The 18,347-nt window shown below is 44.4% G+C and overlaps 3 protein-coding genes across 3 annotated transcripts; all 3 read right to left on the bottom strand.

Moving 5' to 3' along the window:
* Positions 1 to 314: 314 nt before the first annotated feature.
* On the bottom strand, positions 315 to 1,322 carry LOC115195461 (otospiralin). Its single transcript, XM_029755317.1, has 2 exons — positions 773 to 1,322; positions 315 to 556 (listed from the first exon to the last, which is right to left on the bottom strand). The coding sequence occupies exons 1-2, from the start codon at positions 861 to 863 to the stop codon at positions 369 to 371; spliced, it is 279 nt and encodes a 92-aa protein (XP_029611177.1). The 5' UTR covers positions 864 to 1,322; the 3' UTR covers positions 315 to 368.
* Positions 1,323 to 4,424: 3,102 nt separating this feature from the next.
* Positions 4,425 to 7,411, bottom strand: LOC115195459 (apolipoprotein D). The gene is made up of 5 exons (XM_029755316.1): positions 7,243 to 7,411; positions 6,168 to 6,282; positions 5,903 to 6,024; positions 5,639 to 5,724; positions 4,425 to 4,754 (listed from the first exon to the last, which is right to left on the bottom strand). The coding sequence occupies exons 2-5, from the start codon at positions 6,276 to 6,278 to the stop codon at positions 4,528 to 4,530; spliced, it is 546 nt and encodes a 181-aa protein (XP_029611176.1). The 5' UTR covers positions 6,279 to 6,282; positions 7,243 to 7,411; the 3' UTR covers positions 4,425 to 4,527.
* Positions 7,412 to 11,672: 4,261 nt separating this feature from the next.
* Positions 11,673 to 16,038, bottom strand: LOC115195458 (apolipoprotein D). Its single transcript, XM_029755315.1, has 5 exons — positions 15,870 to 16,038; positions 14,821 to 14,935; positions 14,520 to 14,641; positions 14,256 to 14,341; positions 11,673 to 12,002 (listed from the first exon to the last, which is right to left on the bottom strand). Exons 2-5 carry the CDS (start codon positions 14,929 to 14,931, stop codon positions 11,776 to 11,778), a joined length of 546 nt encoding a protein of 181 aa, XP_029611175.1. The 5' UTR covers positions 14,932 to 14,935; positions 15,870 to 16,038; the 3' UTR covers positions 11,673 to 11,775.
* Between the last annotated feature and the right edge of the window lie 2,309 nt (positions 16,039 to 18,347).

Here is an 18,347-nt window from a genome sequence, read left to right as displayed (position 1 = left end):
CTGAAATTCATGTGTTTTTTTTCAGGTATGTGAGACGCATTCATATATTTCATGATAAGTTAAAATACATTTGCTTATATAGCCTCATATTTATTAAATGCATTTCAATATACAATATTACATAACCTTATGGGGCCTCTCCCTCCATCCATCCCCTCTCATCATTCTCCCCCTCTCTTCTCCCTTCCTGACCCTCTCCCCACCCTCTCTCCTCCTCTCTATTCTCCCTCTACCGTACCCCTCTCCCTCCGTTCATCCCCTCTCATCATTCTCCCCCTCTCTTCTCCCTTCCTGACCCTCTCCCCACCCTCTCTCCTCCTCTCTATTCTCCCTCTACCGTACCCCCCCTCTCCGTCTCCTCTCTCTCCTCAGTGTTCGTGTCCCTCGTTGGTCTCATATCCCAGTGTGTCTCCCATTTGTTGGTGAGCATAGAAGGCACGGGCCATTTCGTTGATGTGCTTGTAGGCTCCAATAGACCTGAAGTACTCTACGTAGTGCCAGAAGTCTGAGGTGGTGTAGGGCCAGTAGGGGACTGCCGGGGGCTCATCGTATGGAACTACAAACACACAGACAGAAACAAATCAAAACACTCACTGACTGACAACCCCAAGGAAGTCTACATAATATAAGAACCATGTAGAGCCTATCAGTACATGTTACAGAAGGTCTGTGTGTGTGTGTGTGTGTGTGTGTGTGTGTGTGTGTGTGTGTGTGTGTGTGTGTGTGTGTGTGTGTGTGTGTGTGTGTGTGTGTGTGTGTGTGTGTATTTTACCTCCTTCAGCGGTGAAGCCTCTAGCATCTGTAGGAGGGAGAGAGATGGGAGAGATGGAGTTTAGCATTCTGAAGCATACCAAGTATTCCATACACAAAGACTCGATTGAGAGTCCTGAAAAATGAGAGTCCTCCTTTGAGGACTCTGGGATACATGAAGAAACTTCCTTCCTCCTCAAATATTATTTCTCACTGAGTTTACACACACACACACACACACACACACACAAACAAACACACAGTGCTCTTTGTACCCATGCAGTATTGAAAACAGACCTCGCCTTATGGATGCAGCAATCTGTCCTTACTGAATACAACAGTTAGTCACAGTTATTTGCCATCTGAGTCAGTTATCTTCAATACGGCATACTTATTATGGCACTTTAACATGGATTACACATACAGCACTATTTACTAAACGATTTGACGTAAAATGCTTAACATCAACCCCGGCCTAAATCCACAAAGAGCAAGCAGAATGTAACATAACTGAGGGTATGGATTACAGGCAACATTCGCACTGAGCTAAAGGGTAGAGCTGCCGCTTTCAAGGTGCGCGACTCTAACCCGGAAGCTTATAAGAAATCCAGCTATGCCCTCCGACGAACCATCAAACAGGCAAAGCGTCAATACAGGGCTAAGACTGAATCGTACTACACCGGCTCCGACGCTCGTCTTATGTGGCAGGGCTTGTAAACTATTACAGACTACACAGGGAAGCACAGCCGCGAGCTGCCTATTGACACTAGCCTACCATACGAATTAAGTCACTTCTATGCTTGATTCAAGGCAAGCAACACTGAGGCATGCGTGAGAGCATCAGTTGTTCTGGACGACTGTGTGATCACGCTCTCCGTAGCCGATGTGAGTAAGACCTTTAAACAGGTCAACATTCACAAGGCTGAAGGGCCAGACGGATTACCAAGACGTGTGCTCCGGGCATGTGCTGACCAACTGGCAGGTGTCTTCACTGATATTTTCAACATGTCCCTGATTGAGTCTGTAACACCAACATGTTTCAAGCAGACCACCATAGTACCTGTGCCCAAGAACACGAAGGCAACCTGCCTAAATGACTACAGACCCGTAGCACTCACGTCCATAGCCATGAAGTGCTTTGAAAGGCTGGTAATGGCTCACATCAACACCATTATCACAGAAACACAAGACCCACTCCAATTTGCATACCACCCAAACAGATCCACATATTATGCAATCTCTATTGCACTCCACACTGCCCTTTCCCACCTGGACAAAAGCAACACCTATGTGAGAATGCTATTCATTGACTACAGCTCAGCGTTCAACAACATAGTACCCTCAAAGCTCATCACTAAGCTAAGGATCCTGGGACTAAACACCTCCCTCTGCAACTGGATCCTGGACTTCCTTGCGGGCCACCCCCAGGTGGTGAGGGTAGGTAGCAACACATCTGCCACGCTGATCCTCAACACTGGAGCTCCCCAGGGGTGTGTGCTCAGTCCCCTCCTGTACTCCCTGTTCACCCACAACTGCATGGCCAGGCACGACTCCAACACCATCATTAAGTTTGCAGACGAGACAGCCTATAGGGAGGAGGTCAGAGACCTGGCCGGGTGGTGCCAGAATAACAACCTATCCTTCAACGTAACCAATACTAAGGAGATGATTGTGGACTACAGGAAAAGGAGGACCGAGCACGCCCACATTCTCATCGATGGGGCTGTAGTGGAGCAGGTTGAGAGCTTCAAGTTCCTTGGTGTCCACATCACCAACAAACTAGAATGGTCCAAACACACCAAGACAGTCGTGAAGAGGGCATGACAAAGCCTATTCCCCCTCAGGAAACTAAAAAGATTTGGCATGGGTCCTCAGATCCTCAAAAGGTTCTACAGCTGTAACATCAAGAGCATCCTGACTGGTTGCATCACTGCCTGGTACGGCAATTGCTCGGCCTCCGACCGCAAGGCACTACGGAGGGTAGTGCGTACGGCCCAGTACATCACTGGGGCTAAGCTGCCTGCCATCCAGGACCTCTACACCAGGCGGTGTCAGAGGAAGGCCCTACAAATTGTCAAAGACCCCAGCCACCCCAGTCATAGACTGTTCTCTCTACTACCGCATGGCAAGCGGTACCAGAGTGCCAAGTCTAGGACAAAAAGGCTTCTCAACAGTTTTTACCCCCAAGCCATAAGACTCCTGAACAGGTAATCAAAAGGCTACCCGGACTATTTGCATTGTGTGCCACCCCCCAACCCCTCTTTTACGCTGCTGCTACTCTCTGTTTATCATATATGCATAGTTACTTTAACCATATCTACATGTACATACTACCTCAATCAGCCCGACTAACCGGTGTCTGTATGTAGCCTCGCTACTGTTATAGCCTGGTTACTGTATGTAGCCTCGCTGTTGTTATTTTTCACTGTTGTTTTTATTTCTTTACTTACCTATTGTTCACCTAATACCTTTTTTGCACTGTTGGTTAGAGCCTGTAAGTAAGCATTTCACTGTAAGGTCTACAACTGTTGTATTCAGCGCACATGACAAATAAACTATGATTTGATTTGCCACAGGTGCTGTCTGTCTCGGGTTCAGAGGAGTCTAAAGCTCACGGCAGATATGACGGAGCACGATCCTGTTGTAAGATCACGCCCCCCCCCCCCCAGAAGCGCACGCACGCACACACACACACACACACACACCTCTACACCTCTCCCCACATACCCTTGTCACAACCACACTTTATAATGGCCACATCAGTACTTGCTGTTTGACTAGATGCTCAGGAGGGGGCAGCAGAGATTGTTTGTCCCAATCGCAATCTAAACACTTTTGCAGAAGAAAAGACAGTCATCAGTTTGACTTCAAAACAAAACTTTAATGACTAATATACAGACAACATGACACCTATACAGCTACACCTGTTCCTCCAGTTCCCTTCCCTGTGAACATCTTTCTATGATGGGGATAGTGTGTGTGTGTGTGTGTGTGTGTGTGTGTGTGTGTGTGTGTGTGTGTGTGTGTGTGTGTGTGTGTGTGTGTGTGTGTGTGTGTGTGTGTGTGTGTGTTTGCCCCTATAGGAACTGTGCCCAACCCTCAGAGAACTAACTCATGCTGTCAGCATTCTGTTCATCACATGAAGAAACCGTCACCATCGTTACATAGCTAGACATCTAATCAATCAAACTACCTTATAAACTAACAGATCTCCAACTACAGACCATAAAGTTTCTAAATATAAAATACATGTAGTCTAAATGAGATGGTAGGTAGTGATATGTTGGATGGTAAGATTATAAGACCAACTGTCAGTGTATATAAACTATTATAAACTGGTTGGTTTGAGCCCTGAATGCTGATTGACTGACAGCCAAGGTATATCAGACCGTATACCACGGGTATGACAAAACATTTATTTTTCCTGCTGTAATTACATTTGTAACCAGTTTATAATAGCAATAAGGCACCTCGGGGGTTTGTGGTATATGGCCAATATACCATGGCTAAGGGCTGTGTCCAGGCACTCCGCGATGCGTCGTGCAATATACAACACCCCCTCGTGCCTTATTGATTAATTAGACACGAGAGGTGGATACTAGGTCAAGTATGTGATAGTCGTATTTCTGTCTGTATCTATAGAGGTAGGGCTCAAATGACATGTGGATAGAGCATTGGGAGTAGGGGAGAAGTTTCTACGGTGCTAGGACTAGGGAAGTGGACACATAAATAACCCTTTAACCCTACAACCCTAACCGCTGATCTCTAAACCTCCATCTAGTCGCAGCCCGTTTGGTCGGTAACACTCATCTTGAAGGTGTCAATGTTTTCTTTAGCCAGCAGCTGCCTGGCGAACTCTACTTTCTCTGCGGGCAAGAAGCGGGAACGTCCCAGGATCCAGGCGTAGTCGACATGGAAAATCCTCAACACGTCAGTACAGCTGTACACCACCGCTCCACTCACAAAGTCAGTACTCAGCACCCAGTACGGACTGTAGGGAGTGACTGAGAGAGGGTTGGAGAGGGGGGGAGAGAGAAGAGGTCGAGAGGGATGGAGATTAAGACAGACTCAGAGTCAGACATGATGTTATTATCATATTAACTGTTCTTTCTCTCACAGGCCCTGAGTCAGAGCTGAAATCATCAACATCGAACCTCTGACTCCAGAGAGAGGAGTTAGACAGGGTTAGGTCATCCAGGACACTAGAGTAACAAGACCTGTGCAACAGTAGACATTCAGTAGAGACTCAATAGAGTCATGGTAACAGAATTATAGACAGTAGAGACTCAGAAACTATATAGTCATGGTAATCATGTTATAGACAGCAGAGACTCGATATAGTCGTGGTAATAGAATTATAGACAGTAGAGACTCAATAGAGTCATGGTTATAGAGTTATAGAGAGTAGAGTCTCAATAGAATCATGGTAATAGAGTTATAGAGAGTAGAGACTCAATAGAGTCCTGGTAACAGAGTTATAGAGAGTAGAGACTCAATAGAGTCGTGGTAATATAGTTATAGACAGTAGAGACTCAATAGAGTCATGGTAATAGAGTTATAGACAGTAGAGACTCAATAGAGTCCTGGTAACAGAGTTATAGACAGTAAACACTCATGGTAATAGAGTTAAAGACAGTAGAGACTCGATAGAGTCGTGGTAATAGAATTATAGACAGTAGAGACTCAGAAACGATATAGTCATGGTAATTATGTTATAGACAGAGACTCGATATAGTCGTGGTAATCATGTTATAGACAGTAGAGACTCGATATAGTCATGGTAATAGAGTTATACAGTAGAGACTCGATATAGTCATGGTAATAGAGTTATAGACAGTAGAGACTCGATATAGTCATGGTAATAGAGTTATAGACAGTAGAGACTCACAGTAGGAGAAGCTGACTCCCAGTTTGGCTGGATTTTTGTGGTCCTGGACCACTGCTGTCCCCTCCACAGTCTGCACCTTACCTTTACTGGAGGCAGACACATACACTGTTACCACTTTTAGAAAAAACATGTCTATGAGAAAACCGTACTAGCTTTCAGTTCAGGGAGGACAGTCGACTTCTAAATGTCTATGTATGAGGTACAGTTTGACATAGTTCAGACACACTTAAACACTCACACATACACACAGAAATAAATACTGACTAGAACTGGGAGTTGAGGACTCTGATGGTGCCGTCTCCCCTCAGAGTGTAATCGGCCTGGATGCACTTCCCTTTCTCAAAGAATGCTGGAAGTTTTGCTATCTCATACCACGTGCCCAGGTACTGATAAGGGTAGGAGAGGGGTTGTTAAAAATGTACGCTTTAAATCACAAAAAAGCTCTGTTTGTGGGTGTGTGTGTGTGTGTGTGTGTGTGTGTGTGTGTGTGTGTGTGTGTGTGTGTGTGTGTGTGTGTGTGTGTGTTTACCTGCTGCAAGCTGAAGTTGGACTGGACACTGGGGGTGGGGCATGGACCCCAATGGTATGTCTGGGCGGAGACCAGAGGGAGAACGAGGAGGATCCAAAATATAGGAAACATTTTTCTTATGGGAGAAGAGGAGACATGGGGGAACAACGGTAAAGCCATAAGGTATAGTACAGCTGTATGCCTGTGAAGTACAGGTAACCTTGAGAACAGGTTAGCGTGACTATCTGAAATGCTTTGCTTTACATTCCATCTTTTGTTCCTTGAAATGCCATCTGAACGATTAAAGTCTGCAGGCAGACAACATGACACCTATACAGCTACACCTGTTCCTCCAGTTCCCTTCCTTGTGAACATGTTTCTATGACGGGGATACTGTGTTTGTGTGTGTGTGTGTGTGTGTGTGTGTGTGTGTGTGTGTGTGTGTGTGTGTGTGTGTGTGTGTGTGTGTGTGTGTGTGTGTGTGTGTGTGTGTGTGTGTGTGTTTGCCCCTACAGGAACTGTGACCAACCCTCAGAATACAAAACATACCAGCCTCAACGACCTTCATCCTACATTGAAAAACAACATCTCAAAGCTGCCAGTGTGAATTAAATAGAAAGCTTTGCTCCTAAATCTCAAAGACGGGTTGTAAGAAAAATACAGGGAAAAACATAGTGTCCAAAACATAATGTTATACTGTACACTTAATAATAATAATACATTTTATTAAGCAGATGCCTTTCAGGACTACATAAAGACCTACTTACTCCACTGTAGGCTAGACTAGTCTTTATTTCAATATGGTTTGTTTACATTGACTTTTGCTACATTGACAAAGGAATTCAGCCAAATGTCATCCCATGACATCACACAGTAACTTTACATTCCTATGTTCCAAGCATGCATCATGTTTTAGATTAAGTTAAAAAACTAACACTTATTTGAATATTCAACCGTTCATAATAAGTTCTTACCAGTATGCTATTAACTTTATCGCATGAATTTCTAGACACCCAAATATGTTACATAATATATTTCTAAACAATACTTTTTCACCATCTCCAACCTAGAGACCTATAAGAGAAATGTTTCTTACCTGTGCTCTTTTTACACACTTGAGGGAAAAATATTAACTGCACAAGTATGTATATTCAACAGAATATATTTCCTAAAGTTGCAGCGTCGCTTCAGTCTTGGGATGACAGAGAGTGAGTGTGTCTGTGTGTCTGTGTGTCTGTGTGTGAGTCATCACTGAGAGTGCACCCAGCACAAGGCAGGTGATTAGCGAAATTGTTGTCATGAGACCCCTCCCTTTCTGGGTGCATTCTGGAGAGAAAGGGCAGAGAGAGAGAAAGAGAGAGAGAAGATGCTGTCTTGTCATTTAACCGCTGATTCAGGCTTTCGTCTCCTCTTATCGTTCTGTTACTGGTAAATCACGGTGAGTTAGGCCCCATCCCAATAGTCTTCAAATGAACAAATTAAATAAAACAAATGAAATATAACTTAATTATTTCATAAGATAATGTAGTGACAATTACTAAACTGTGTGTGTGTGTGTGTGTGTGTGTGTTTGATTTTACTATCCTTGTTGGAACCAGAAGTCCCCAAGAATAGTAAAACAACCTTTTGCAGGTCCACACAAGGAAAAAGGCTATTAAAAGGCTTAGGGGTTAGTCTACGGTTAGGGTAACAGTTCAGGTTAGAATTAGGGTTAGGAGTTAGGTTTAGGGGTTTGGGGTTAAGGTTAGAGTTAGGGTTAGGTTAAGTGTTAGGTTATGGAAAATTGGATTTTGAATGGGAATCAATTGTTTGTTCTCCACAAGGATAGTAAAACAAATGTCTGTCTGTGGGCCTGTGTGTTTGTTCTCAGGCCACAGCCCGTCTGATCTGTCACTGTATTGACGACACCGAGCCTCCATATTGAGACTCCTACACCATTGTAAAAAGTATTTAGGAAGCTTTGGAAATGCATTTATTAATGTCTACATTCGTTTTTGCCACGTGTATTATATTACAGACACATTAATGCATACTTTTTAATCATATCATGTGAGCTAAAACACAAACCCAAAAATATATACACAGTCAGGTCCATAAATATTTGGACATTGACAAAGTTATCATTTTGGCTATGTACGCCACCACAATGGATTTGAAAGGAAACAAGATGAGCTGAAAGTACAGACTTCCAGCTTTAATCTCAGGGTATTTACAGTTGAAGTCGTAAGTTTACATACACTTAGGTTGGAGTCATTTAAACTTGTTTTTCAACCACTCCACAAATTTCTTGCTAACAAACTATAGTTTTGGCATGTCGGTTAGGACATCTACTGTGTGCATGACTGTCACGTCCTGACCATAGAAAGATGTTATTTTCTATGGTAGAGTAGGTCAGGGCATGACAGAGTTTTTTTTCTCCAATGTTTTCTATTTCTATGTTCAGGTTCTAGTTTTGTATTTCTATGTTGGGGTTTTGTTTGGGATGATCTCCAATTAGTGGCAGCTGGTCCTCGTTGTCTCTAATTGGAGATCATACTTAAGTAGGGCTTTTTCCCACCTGGGTTTGTGGGAGATTATTTTTGAGTAGTGTATGTTTCACCACTGCGTCACGGTTTGTTGTTTTGTTCTTTAGTTTATGTTTATGTATTGCATAGTTTCACAGTGTAAATCAATTGTGGAACGACACACACGCTGCACTTTGGTCTGCTTCTCCTTATGACAACCGTGACAGAATCTCCCACCACCAAAGGACCAAGCAGCGTGCCCAGGAGAAACAGGAATGGACTTGGGAGGAAATTCTGGACGGGAAAGGACCCTGGAGTCAGGCTGGGGAGTATCGCCGTCCGAAAGAGGAAATTGAGGCAGCTAAAGCGGAGCGGCGATATTACGAGGCACTATACCAGCCACGAGGCAAGTGCGAGAGGCAGCCCCCCTAAAAAAAAATTGGGTGTCACACGGGGAGATTTGCAGAGTCAGGTTGGCGACCTGAGCCAACTCCCCGTGCTTACCGTGGGGAGCGAGTGACGAAGCAAGCACCGTGTTATGCGGTGAATGCGCACTGTCGCCAGTGCGCATTCACAGGCCAGTGTGATCTGTGCCCGCGCCCTGCATTTGTCGAGCTAGGTTGAGCATCCAACCAGAACTGGTTGTGCAAGCCCTACACTTGAGATCTCCAGTGCGCCTCCACGGCCCAGTATATCCTGTGCCTGCCCCACGTAACCGACCTCCAGTGAGTCTATTCAGCCTGGTACGCCCTGTGCCTGCTCCTCGCACTTGCCATGAGGTACGTGTTACCAGTCTGGTACCACCTGTGCCAGCCCCACGCATCAGGCCTCCAGTGCCCCTGCCCAGTCCGGGGTGTCCTGTTCCTGCTCCCCGCACTCGCCCTGAGGTGCGTGTTACTAGTCTGGCGCCACCTGTACCAGCCCCACGCATCAGGCTTCCAGTGCGCCTGCCCAGTCCGGGGTGTCCTGTTCCTACTCCCTGCACTCGCCCTGAGGTGCGTGTTACTAGTCTGGTGCCACCTGTGCCACCTGTGCCAGCCCCACGCATCAGGCCTCCAGTGCCCCTGCCCAGTCCGGGGTGTCCTGTTCCTGCTCCCCGCACTCGCCCTGAGGTGCGTGTTACTAGTCTGGTGCCACCTGTGCCAGCCCCACGCATCAGGCCTCCAGTGCGCATTCCCAGTCCAGAGCTTCCGGCGACAGTTCCCAGTCTAGAGCTTCTGGTGACGTCCCCCATTCCGGAGCCTCCAGCGACGTTCCCCAGTCCGGTGAGACCTGTTCCAGCTCCACGTAAGAAGCCTCCAGTGATGATCCATGGTCCGATGCCTCCAGTGATGATCCATGGCACGAATCCTGTAGGGATGATCCATGGCAAGAAGCCTGTAGGGATGATCCATGGCGCGGAGCCTGTAGTGATTATCCATGGCATGGAGCCTGCAGCGACGGTCCCCAGTCCGGAATCTCCTGAGATGGCCCGCAGTCCGGAACCTCCTGAGACGGCCCGCAGTCCGGAACCTCCTGAGACGGCCCGCAGTCCAGAACCTCCGGCGGTGGTCTGCAGTTCAGAGCCTCAGGCGATGATCTACAGTCCGGTTCCTCCGACGACGATCCACGGTCTGGTGGCACAGAAGCAGAGGTATCAGCGGGCGGAGCGGGGGTTACGCCCCGAACCGGAGCCGCCTCCTCTGTTGGAGGATCCGCGGGATGGGAAGGTTATGTGTACTGCACCAGAGCCTCCATAGACAGTAGTTACCCACCCTACCCTCCCTTTCTTGGGGGGGGGGGGGGTTGTTGTTTTTGTTTAGGTGCGGTCGGAGTCCGCACCTTTGGGGGGGTACTGTCACGTCCTGACCATAGAAAGATGTTATTTTCTATGGTAGAGTAGGTCAGGGTGTGACGGTGGGGATTCTATGTTTTCTATTTCTATGTTCAGGTTCATGTCTGTGCGTCTGTTTGTGATGAGAAGAGTCTGGTTATTTTTACCTGTGTGTGTCTTGCCAGAGGTGCTGTCTGTCTCGGGTCCAGAGGAGTCTAAAGCTCATGGCAGAAATGAGGGAACAGGATCCTGATGTAAGATCACGTGTGTCCCCCAAGACACACACACACACACACACACACACACATACACACCTACACCTCTCCCCACATACCCTTGTCACAACCACATGCATGCACCCCTGCCCATTGCCCACATATAGCAAAACAATGTATGTGTGTGTTTGCCTGAGGATTTTTTACTATTCTTCCACTGTCAATGGTTTGATACCCCTGCTTTATAGTGGCCACATCAGTACTTGCTGTTTGACTAGACACTCAGGAGAGGGCTGCAGAGATTGTTTGTCCCAATCGCAATCTAAACACTGTTGCAGGAGAAAAGACAGTCATCAGTTTGACTTCAAAACAAAACTTTAATTCCTAATATACAGAAAGCCCATGGCTTCAATTTGAAGCCAGAGAACTAACTCATGCTGTCAGCATTCTATTCATCACATGAAGAAACCGTCACCATCGTTACATAGCTAGACATCTAATCAATCAAACTACCTTATAAACTAACAGATCTCCAACTACAGACCATAAAGTTTCTAAATATAAAATACATATAGTCTAAATGAGATGGTAGGTAGTGATATGTTGTATGGTAAGATTATAAGTCCAACTGTCAGTGTATATAAACTATTATAAACTGGTTGGTTTGAGCCCTGAATGCTGATTGACTGACAGCCAAGGTATATCAGACCGTATACCACGGGTATGACAAAACATTTATTTTTCCTGCTGTAATTACATTTGTAACCAGTTTATAATAGCAATAAGGCATCTCTGGGGTTCGTGGTATATGGCCAATATACCATGGCTAAGGGCTGTGTCCAGGCACTCCGCGATGCGTCGTGCAATTTACAACACCCCCTCGTGCCTTATTGATTAATTAGACATGAGAGGTGGATACTAGGTCAAGTATGTGATAGTCGTATTTCTGTCTGTATCTATAGAGGTAGGGCTCAAATGACATGTGGATAGAGCATTGGGAGTAGGGGAGAAGTTTCTACGGTGCTAGGACTAGGGAAGTGGACACATAAATAACCCTTTAACCCTACAACCCTAACCGCTGATCTCTAAACCTCCATCTAGTCGCAGCCCGTTTGGTCGGTAACACTCATCTTGAAGGTGTCAATGTTTTCTTTAGCCAGCAGCTGCCTGGCGTACTCTACTTTCTCTGCGGGCAAGAAGCGGGAACGTCCCAGGATCCAGGCGTAGTCGACATGGAAAATCCTCAACACGTCAGTACAGCTGTACACCACCGCTCCACTCACATAGTCAGTACTCAGCACCCAGTACGGACTGTAGGGAGTGACTGAGAGAGGGTTGGAGAGGGGGGGAGAGAGAAGAGGTCGAGAGGGATGGAGATTAAGACAGACTCAGAGTCAGACATGATGTTATTATCATATTAACTGTTCTTTCTCTCACAGGCCCTGAGTCAGAGCTGAATTCATCCAGGACACTAGAGTAACAAGACCTGTGCAACAGTAGACATTCAGTAGAGACTCAATAGAGTCGTGGTAATAGAATTATAGACAGTAGAGACTCAGAAACTATATAGTCATGGTAATCATGTTATAGACAGTAGAGACTCAATAGAGTCCTGGTAACAGAGTTATAGACAGTAAACACTCATGGTAATAGAGTTAAAGACTCGATAGAGTCATGGTAATAAAGGTATAGACAGTATGGACTCAGTAGAAACTCAATAGAGTCATGGCAATAGAGTTATAGACAGTATGGATTCAGTAGAGACTCTATCGAGTCTTAGTAATAGAGTTATAAACAGTAGAGACTCAGTAGATATTTGATAGTCATGGTAATAGAGTTTTAGACAGTATGGACTCAGTAGAGACTTGATAGAGTCTTGGGAATAGAGTTATAGACAGTAGAAACTCAATAGAGTCATGGTAATAGAGTTATAGACAGTAGAGACTAAGTAGAGCCTCAATAGTGTCATTGTAATATAGTTATAGACAAAGAAAACTCAGTAGAGACTTGATAGTCATGGTAATACTGTCAATAACTCTATTACCAACCTCTCCGTCAATGTGAGCAAGACAAAGGAGCTGATCGTGGACTACAGGAAAAGGCGGTCCGAACAGGCCCCCATTAACATCGACGGGGCTGTAGTGGAGCGGGTCGAGAGTTTCAAGTTTCTTGGTGTCCACATCACCAACAAACTATCATGGTCCAAACACACCAAGACAGTCGTGAAGAGGGCACGACAACACCTTTTCCCCCTTAGGAGACTGAAAAGATTTGGTATGGGTCCCCAGATCCTCCAAAAGTTCTACAGCTGCACCATCGAGAGCATCCTGACCGGTTGCATCTCCGCCTGGTATGGTAACTGCTCGGCATCTGACTGTAAGGCGCTACAGAGGGAAGTGCATATGGCCCAGTACATCACTGGGGTCAAGCTTCCTGCCATCCAGGACCTATATACTCGGCGGTGTCAGAGGAAGGCTAAAAAGATTGTCAAAGATTCCAGTCACCCAAGTCATAGACTATTTTCTCCGCTAATGCACGGCAAGCGGTACCGGAATGCCAAGTCTAGGACCAAAAGGCTCCTTATCAGCTTCTACCCTCAAGCCATAAGACTGCTGAACAATAATCAAATGGCCACCGGATTATTTACATTGACACCCCCCCTCCATTTCTTTTTTACACTGCTGCTACTCGCTGTTTATTATCTATGTATAGTCACTTCACCCCTACCTACATGTACAAATTACCTTGACTAACCTGTACCCCCGCACATTGACTCGGTACTGGCACCCCCTGTATATAGCCTCGTTATTGTTATTTTATTGTGTTACTTTTTGATAATTTTTTACTTTAGTTTATTTGGTAAATATTTTCTTAACTCTTTCTTGAACTGCACTGTTCGTTAAGGGCTTGTAAGTAAGCATTTCACGGTAAGGTCTACACTTGTTGTATTCGGCGCATGTGACATAAAGTTTGATTTGATTTGATAGAGTCATGGTAATAGAGTTATAGACAGTAGAGACCCTGTAGAGACTCGATAGAGTCATGGTAATAGACTTATAGACAGCAGAGACTCAGTAGAGACTTAATATAGTCATGGTAATAGAGTTATAGACAGTAGAGACTTAATATAGTCATGGTAATAGAGTTATAGACAGTAGAGACTCGATATAGTCATGGTAATAAACTTATAGACAGTAGAGACTCCGTAGAGACTTGATATAGTCATGGTAATAGACTCATAGACAGTAGAGACTCAGTAGAGTCATGGTAATCATGTTATAGACAGTAGAGACTTGATATAGTCATGGTAATAGAGTTATAGACAGTAGAGACTCGATATAGTCATGGTAATAGAGTTATAGACAGTAGAGACTGAAAAGAGTCGTGGTAATAGAGTTATAGACAGTAGAGACTCAATAGAGTTATGGTAATAGAGTTATAGACAGTAGAGACTCGATATAGTCATGGTAATATAGTTATAGACAGTAGAGACTCGATATAGTCATGGTAATATAGTTATAGACAGTAGAGACTCGATATAGTCATGGTAATAGAGTTATAGACAGTAGAGACTCACAGTAGGAGAAGCTGACTCCCAGTTTGGCTGGATTTTTGGGGTCCTGGACCACTGCTGTCCCCTCCACAGTCCGCACCTTACCTTTACTGGAGGCAGACACATACACTGTTACCACTTTTAGAAAAAACATGTCTATGAGAAAACCGTACTAGCTTTCAGTTCAGGGAGGACAGTCGACTTCTAAATGTCTATGTATGAGGTAAAGTTTGACATAGTTCAGACACACTTAAACACTCACACATACACACAGAAATAAATACTGACTAGAACTGGGAGTTGAGGACTCTGATGGTGCCGTCTCCCCTCAGAGTGTAATCAGCCTGGATGCACTTCCCTTTCTCAAAGAATGCTGGAAGTTTTGCTATCTCATACCACGTGCCCAGGTACTGATAAGGGTAGGAGAGGGGTTGTTAAAAATGTACGCTTTAAATCACAAAAAAGCTCTGTGTATGTGTGTGTGTGTGTGTATGTATGTATGTATGTATGTATGTATGTATGTATGTATGTGTGTGTGTGTGTGTGTGTGTGTGTGTGTGTGTGTGTGTGTGTGTGTGTGTGTGTTTACCTGCTGCAAGCTGAAGTTGGGCTGGACACTGGGGGTGGGGCATGGACCCCAATGGTATGTCTGGGCGGAGACCAGAGGGAGAACGAGGAGGATCCAAAATATAGGAAACATTTTTCTTATGGGAGAAGAGGAGAGATGGGGGAACAACGGTAAAGCCATAAGGTATAGTACAGCTGTATGCCTGTGAAGTACAGGTAACCTTGAGAACAGGTTAGCGTGACTATCTGAAATGCTTTGCTTTACATTCCATCTTTTGTTCCTTGAAATGCCATCTGAACGATTAAAGTCTGCAGGCAGACAACATGACACCTATACAGCTACACCTGTTCCTCCAGTTCCCTTCCTTGTGAACATGTTTCTATGACGGGGATACTGTGTTTGTGTGTGTGTGTGTGTGTGTGTGTGTGTGTGTGTGTGTGTGTGTGTGTGTGTGTGTGTGTGTGTGTGTGTGTGTGTTTGACCCTACAGGAACTGTGACCAACCCTCAGAATACAAAACATACCAGCCTCAACGACCTTCATCCTACATTGAAAAACAACATCTCAAAGCTGCCAGTATGAATTAAATAGACAGCTTTGCTCCTAAATCTCAAAGACGGGTTGTAAGAAAAATACAGGGCAAAATATAGTGTCCAAAACATAATGTTATACTGTACACTTAATAATAATAATACATTTTATTAAGCAGATGCCTTTTAGGACTACATAAAGACCTACTTACTCCACTGTAGGCTAGACTAGTCTTTATTTCAATATGGTTTGTTTACATTGACTTTAGCTACATTGACAAAGGAATTCAGCCAAATGTCATCCCATGACATCACACAGTAACTTTAAATTTCTATGTTCCAAGCATGCATCATGTTTTAGATTAAGTTAAAAAACGAACACTTATTTGAATATTCAACCGTTCATAATAAGTTCTTACCAGTATGCTATTAACTTTATCGCATGAATTTCTAGACACCCAAATATGTTACATAATATATTTCTAAACAATACTTTTTCACCATCTCCAACCTAGAGACCTATAAGAGAAATGTTTCTTACCTGTGCTCTTTTTACACACTTGAGGGAAAAATATTAACTGCACAAGTATGTATATTCAACAGAATATATTTCCTAAAGTTGCAGCGTCGCTTCAGTCTTGGGATGACAGAGAGTGAGTGTGTCTGTGTGTCTGTGTGTCTGTGTGTGAGTCATCACTGAGAGTGCACCCAGCACAAGGCAGGTGATTAGCGAAATTGTTGTCATGAGACCGTTTCCTCTTTGGGTGCATTCTGGAGAGAAAGGGCAGAGAGAGAGAGAAAGAAGATGCTGTCTTGTCATTTAACCGCTGATTCAGGCTTTCGTCTCCTCTTATCGTTCTGTTACTGGTAAATCACAATGAGTTAGGCCCCATCCCAATAGTCTTCAAATGAACAAACAAAATAAAACAAATTGAATATAACTTAATTATTTCATAAGATAATGTACTTATAGTTACTAAGCGTGTGTGTGTGCGTGTGTGCGTGAGTGTTTGTTTTTACTGTCCTTGTGGGAACCAGATGTCCCCAAGGATAGTAAAACAAGAAACATTCGGAGGTCCCCACAAGGAAAAAGGCTATTAAAGGCTTAGGGTTTTGTCTACGGTTAGGGTAAGAGTTCAGGTTAGAATTAGGGTTAGGTGTAGGTTAGGAGTTAGGTTTAGGGGTTTGTGGTTAAGGTTAGGATTAGGTTAAGTGTTAGGTTAGGGAAAATAGGATTTTGAATGGGAATCAAATGTTTGGTCCCAAATAGGATAGTAAAACAGACCTGTGTCTGTCTGTGGGCCTGTGTGTTTGTTCTCAGGACACAGCCCGTCTGATCTGAGGTCAACACCGATGGCTTTCTGGACACCATGGAGACGACTGTTGACATCACTGGCAACAAGCGCGTGCAGGCAAGAATCCAGGCAAAGTCGACATGGAACAGACCTAGGGATGTTGGATTCCAAATAAGTCAATTCACATTCCAACTACAGCAGTCCATTCCAAGCAGTGGAGGCTGCTGAGGGGAGGACGGCTCATAATAATGGCAGGAATGGGGCAAATGGATGTATTTCATGTATTTGATGCCATTCCACCAATTCCGCTCCAGCCATTACCATGTGTGTAACGCCTGCTCCCGCTCTTCCCCCCCTGGCGCTCGAGGGCACCAGGCTGCCCTGCATTACGCACTCCTGCCACCATCATTTACGCACACCTGCCTTCCCTCATCATACGCATCAGCGATATTCGACTCACCTGGACTCAATCACCTGTTTATTACCTCCCCTATATTTGTCAGTTCCCCAGCTCTGTTCCCCGCTGCTGCATTGATTGTCGTCTGTCTTTGTGTTTCCCAATTCTGACGCTGTTCCTGTCCTGTTGCATGTCTGTTCCAAATTAAATGTCAACTCCCCATACCTGCTTCTCTTCTGCAGCATCGTTCCTTACAATGTGCCCGCCCTCCCCAATTAAGGTGCCACCAACCTCCTGTGACTCATATTCCGTTAGGAATTCCCAGAACAGTCTAAAAATTCTGCCCAGAGAGAAACGACTGTAGTCTGTACACACAACCCAATACAGATCACCTGGGAAACCTAGACACACACACAGAGACATAGGTGAGGTAGGGGTTAGGGCTAGAAGCTAGGGTTGGGGGATAAGGGGAAGGGGCAGGGGGTTCAGGGTTTATTCGGGGCTAGGGGTGGTTGTGACTGGGTCCACGTCTCACCTTTGAAGAAGCTGACAACCAACATGGCTGGTTGGGAGGCGTTTTTTTATTTTGGCCACGCCCTCAATAGAGTTTGCCACCCATTGGCCCTGTGGGGAGAGGGGAAGGAGCCTAAATATAACAATAATACAATTATAATAAAGGATATATTTTATATAGCGCTTTTCAATACAAGAAGAACCTCAAAGTTGTTTTAAAAATAAAAACAAAACAACAGGAAAATGTATTCTACTATTATAACGCTCAACATTAAGTTGAGAGGAAGATACTACTGGTAGCTAAGCCCTTCTATCTGTGGTTGAGACCACTGGTTGAGACCAATAATATATATATATATATATATATATATATATATATATATATATATATATATATATATATATATATATATATATATATGCTAAATGACTAATAGAAAGCTCTGTATTGAAGACACCGAGCCTCCATATTGGGACTCCCCCACCATTGTAAAAAGTATTTAGGAAGCTACGGAAATGCATTCATTAATGTCTACATTCATTTTTGCCACATTTATTATATTACAGACACCTTAATGCATACTTTTAAATTATATTATGTGAGCTAAAATATAACCCCCCCAAAATATATATAAATATTTGTTGATGGCTATAGTTACTGTCCCCATTACAACAACAAAAATACTTAAATACATGTAATTTTGTCCTTGAAACATTTAATTGAAATAGGACTGCTCTTTCTGGGAAGTGCCAATATGCCCAACAGGTGGCTTCAAAGCTTCTCAAGACAACACAAAGCCACAGATAGAACAAT

This window comes from Salmo trutta, chromosome 6, assembly GCF_901001165.1.
Source record: "Salmo trutta chromosome 6, fSalTru1.1, whole genome shotgun sequence".
In the NCBI taxonomy this organism is placed as follows: domain Eukaryota; kingdom Metazoa; phylum Chordata; class Actinopteri; order Salmoniformes; family Salmonidae; genus Salmo; species Salmo trutta.
Note: the sequence above shows the minus strand (reverse complement) of the source record. Positions and strands in the feature narration are given on the sequence as shown.

Coding starts and splice junctions, on each gene's coding strand:
- LOC115195461 (XM_029755317.1), bottom strand. CDS start 863: ATGGAATACTTGGTATGCTTCAGAATGCTAAACTCCATCTCTCCCATC. Junction 557..772: donor AGGCTTCACCGCTGAAGGAG/GTAAAATACACA, acceptor GTGTGTTTGTAG/TTCCATACGATGAGCCCCCG.
- LOC115195459 (XM_029755316.1), bottom strand. CDS start 6,278: ATGTTTCCTATATTTTGGATCCTCCTCGTTCTCCCTCTGGTCTCCGCC. Junction 6,025..6,167: donor CCAACTTCAGCTTGCAGCAG/GTAAACACACAC, acceptor TACCCTTATCAG/TACCTGGGCACGTGGTATGA. Junction 4,755..5,638: donor GGGAGTCAGCTTCTCCTACT/GTGAGTCTCTAC, acceptor ACCCTCTCTCAG/TCACTCCCTACAGTCCGTAC.
- LOC115195458 (XM_029755315.1), bottom strand. CDS start 14,931: ATGTTTCCTATATTTTGGATCCTCCTCGTTCTCCCTCTGGTCTCCGCC. Junction 14,642..14,820: donor CCAACTTCAGCTTGCAGCAG/GTAAACACACAC, acceptor TACCCTTATCAG/TACCTGGGCACGTGGTATGA. Junction 12,003..14,255: donor GGGAGTCAGCTTCTCCTACT/GTGAGTCTCTAC, acceptor ACCCTCTCTCAG/TCACTCCCTACAGTCCGTAC.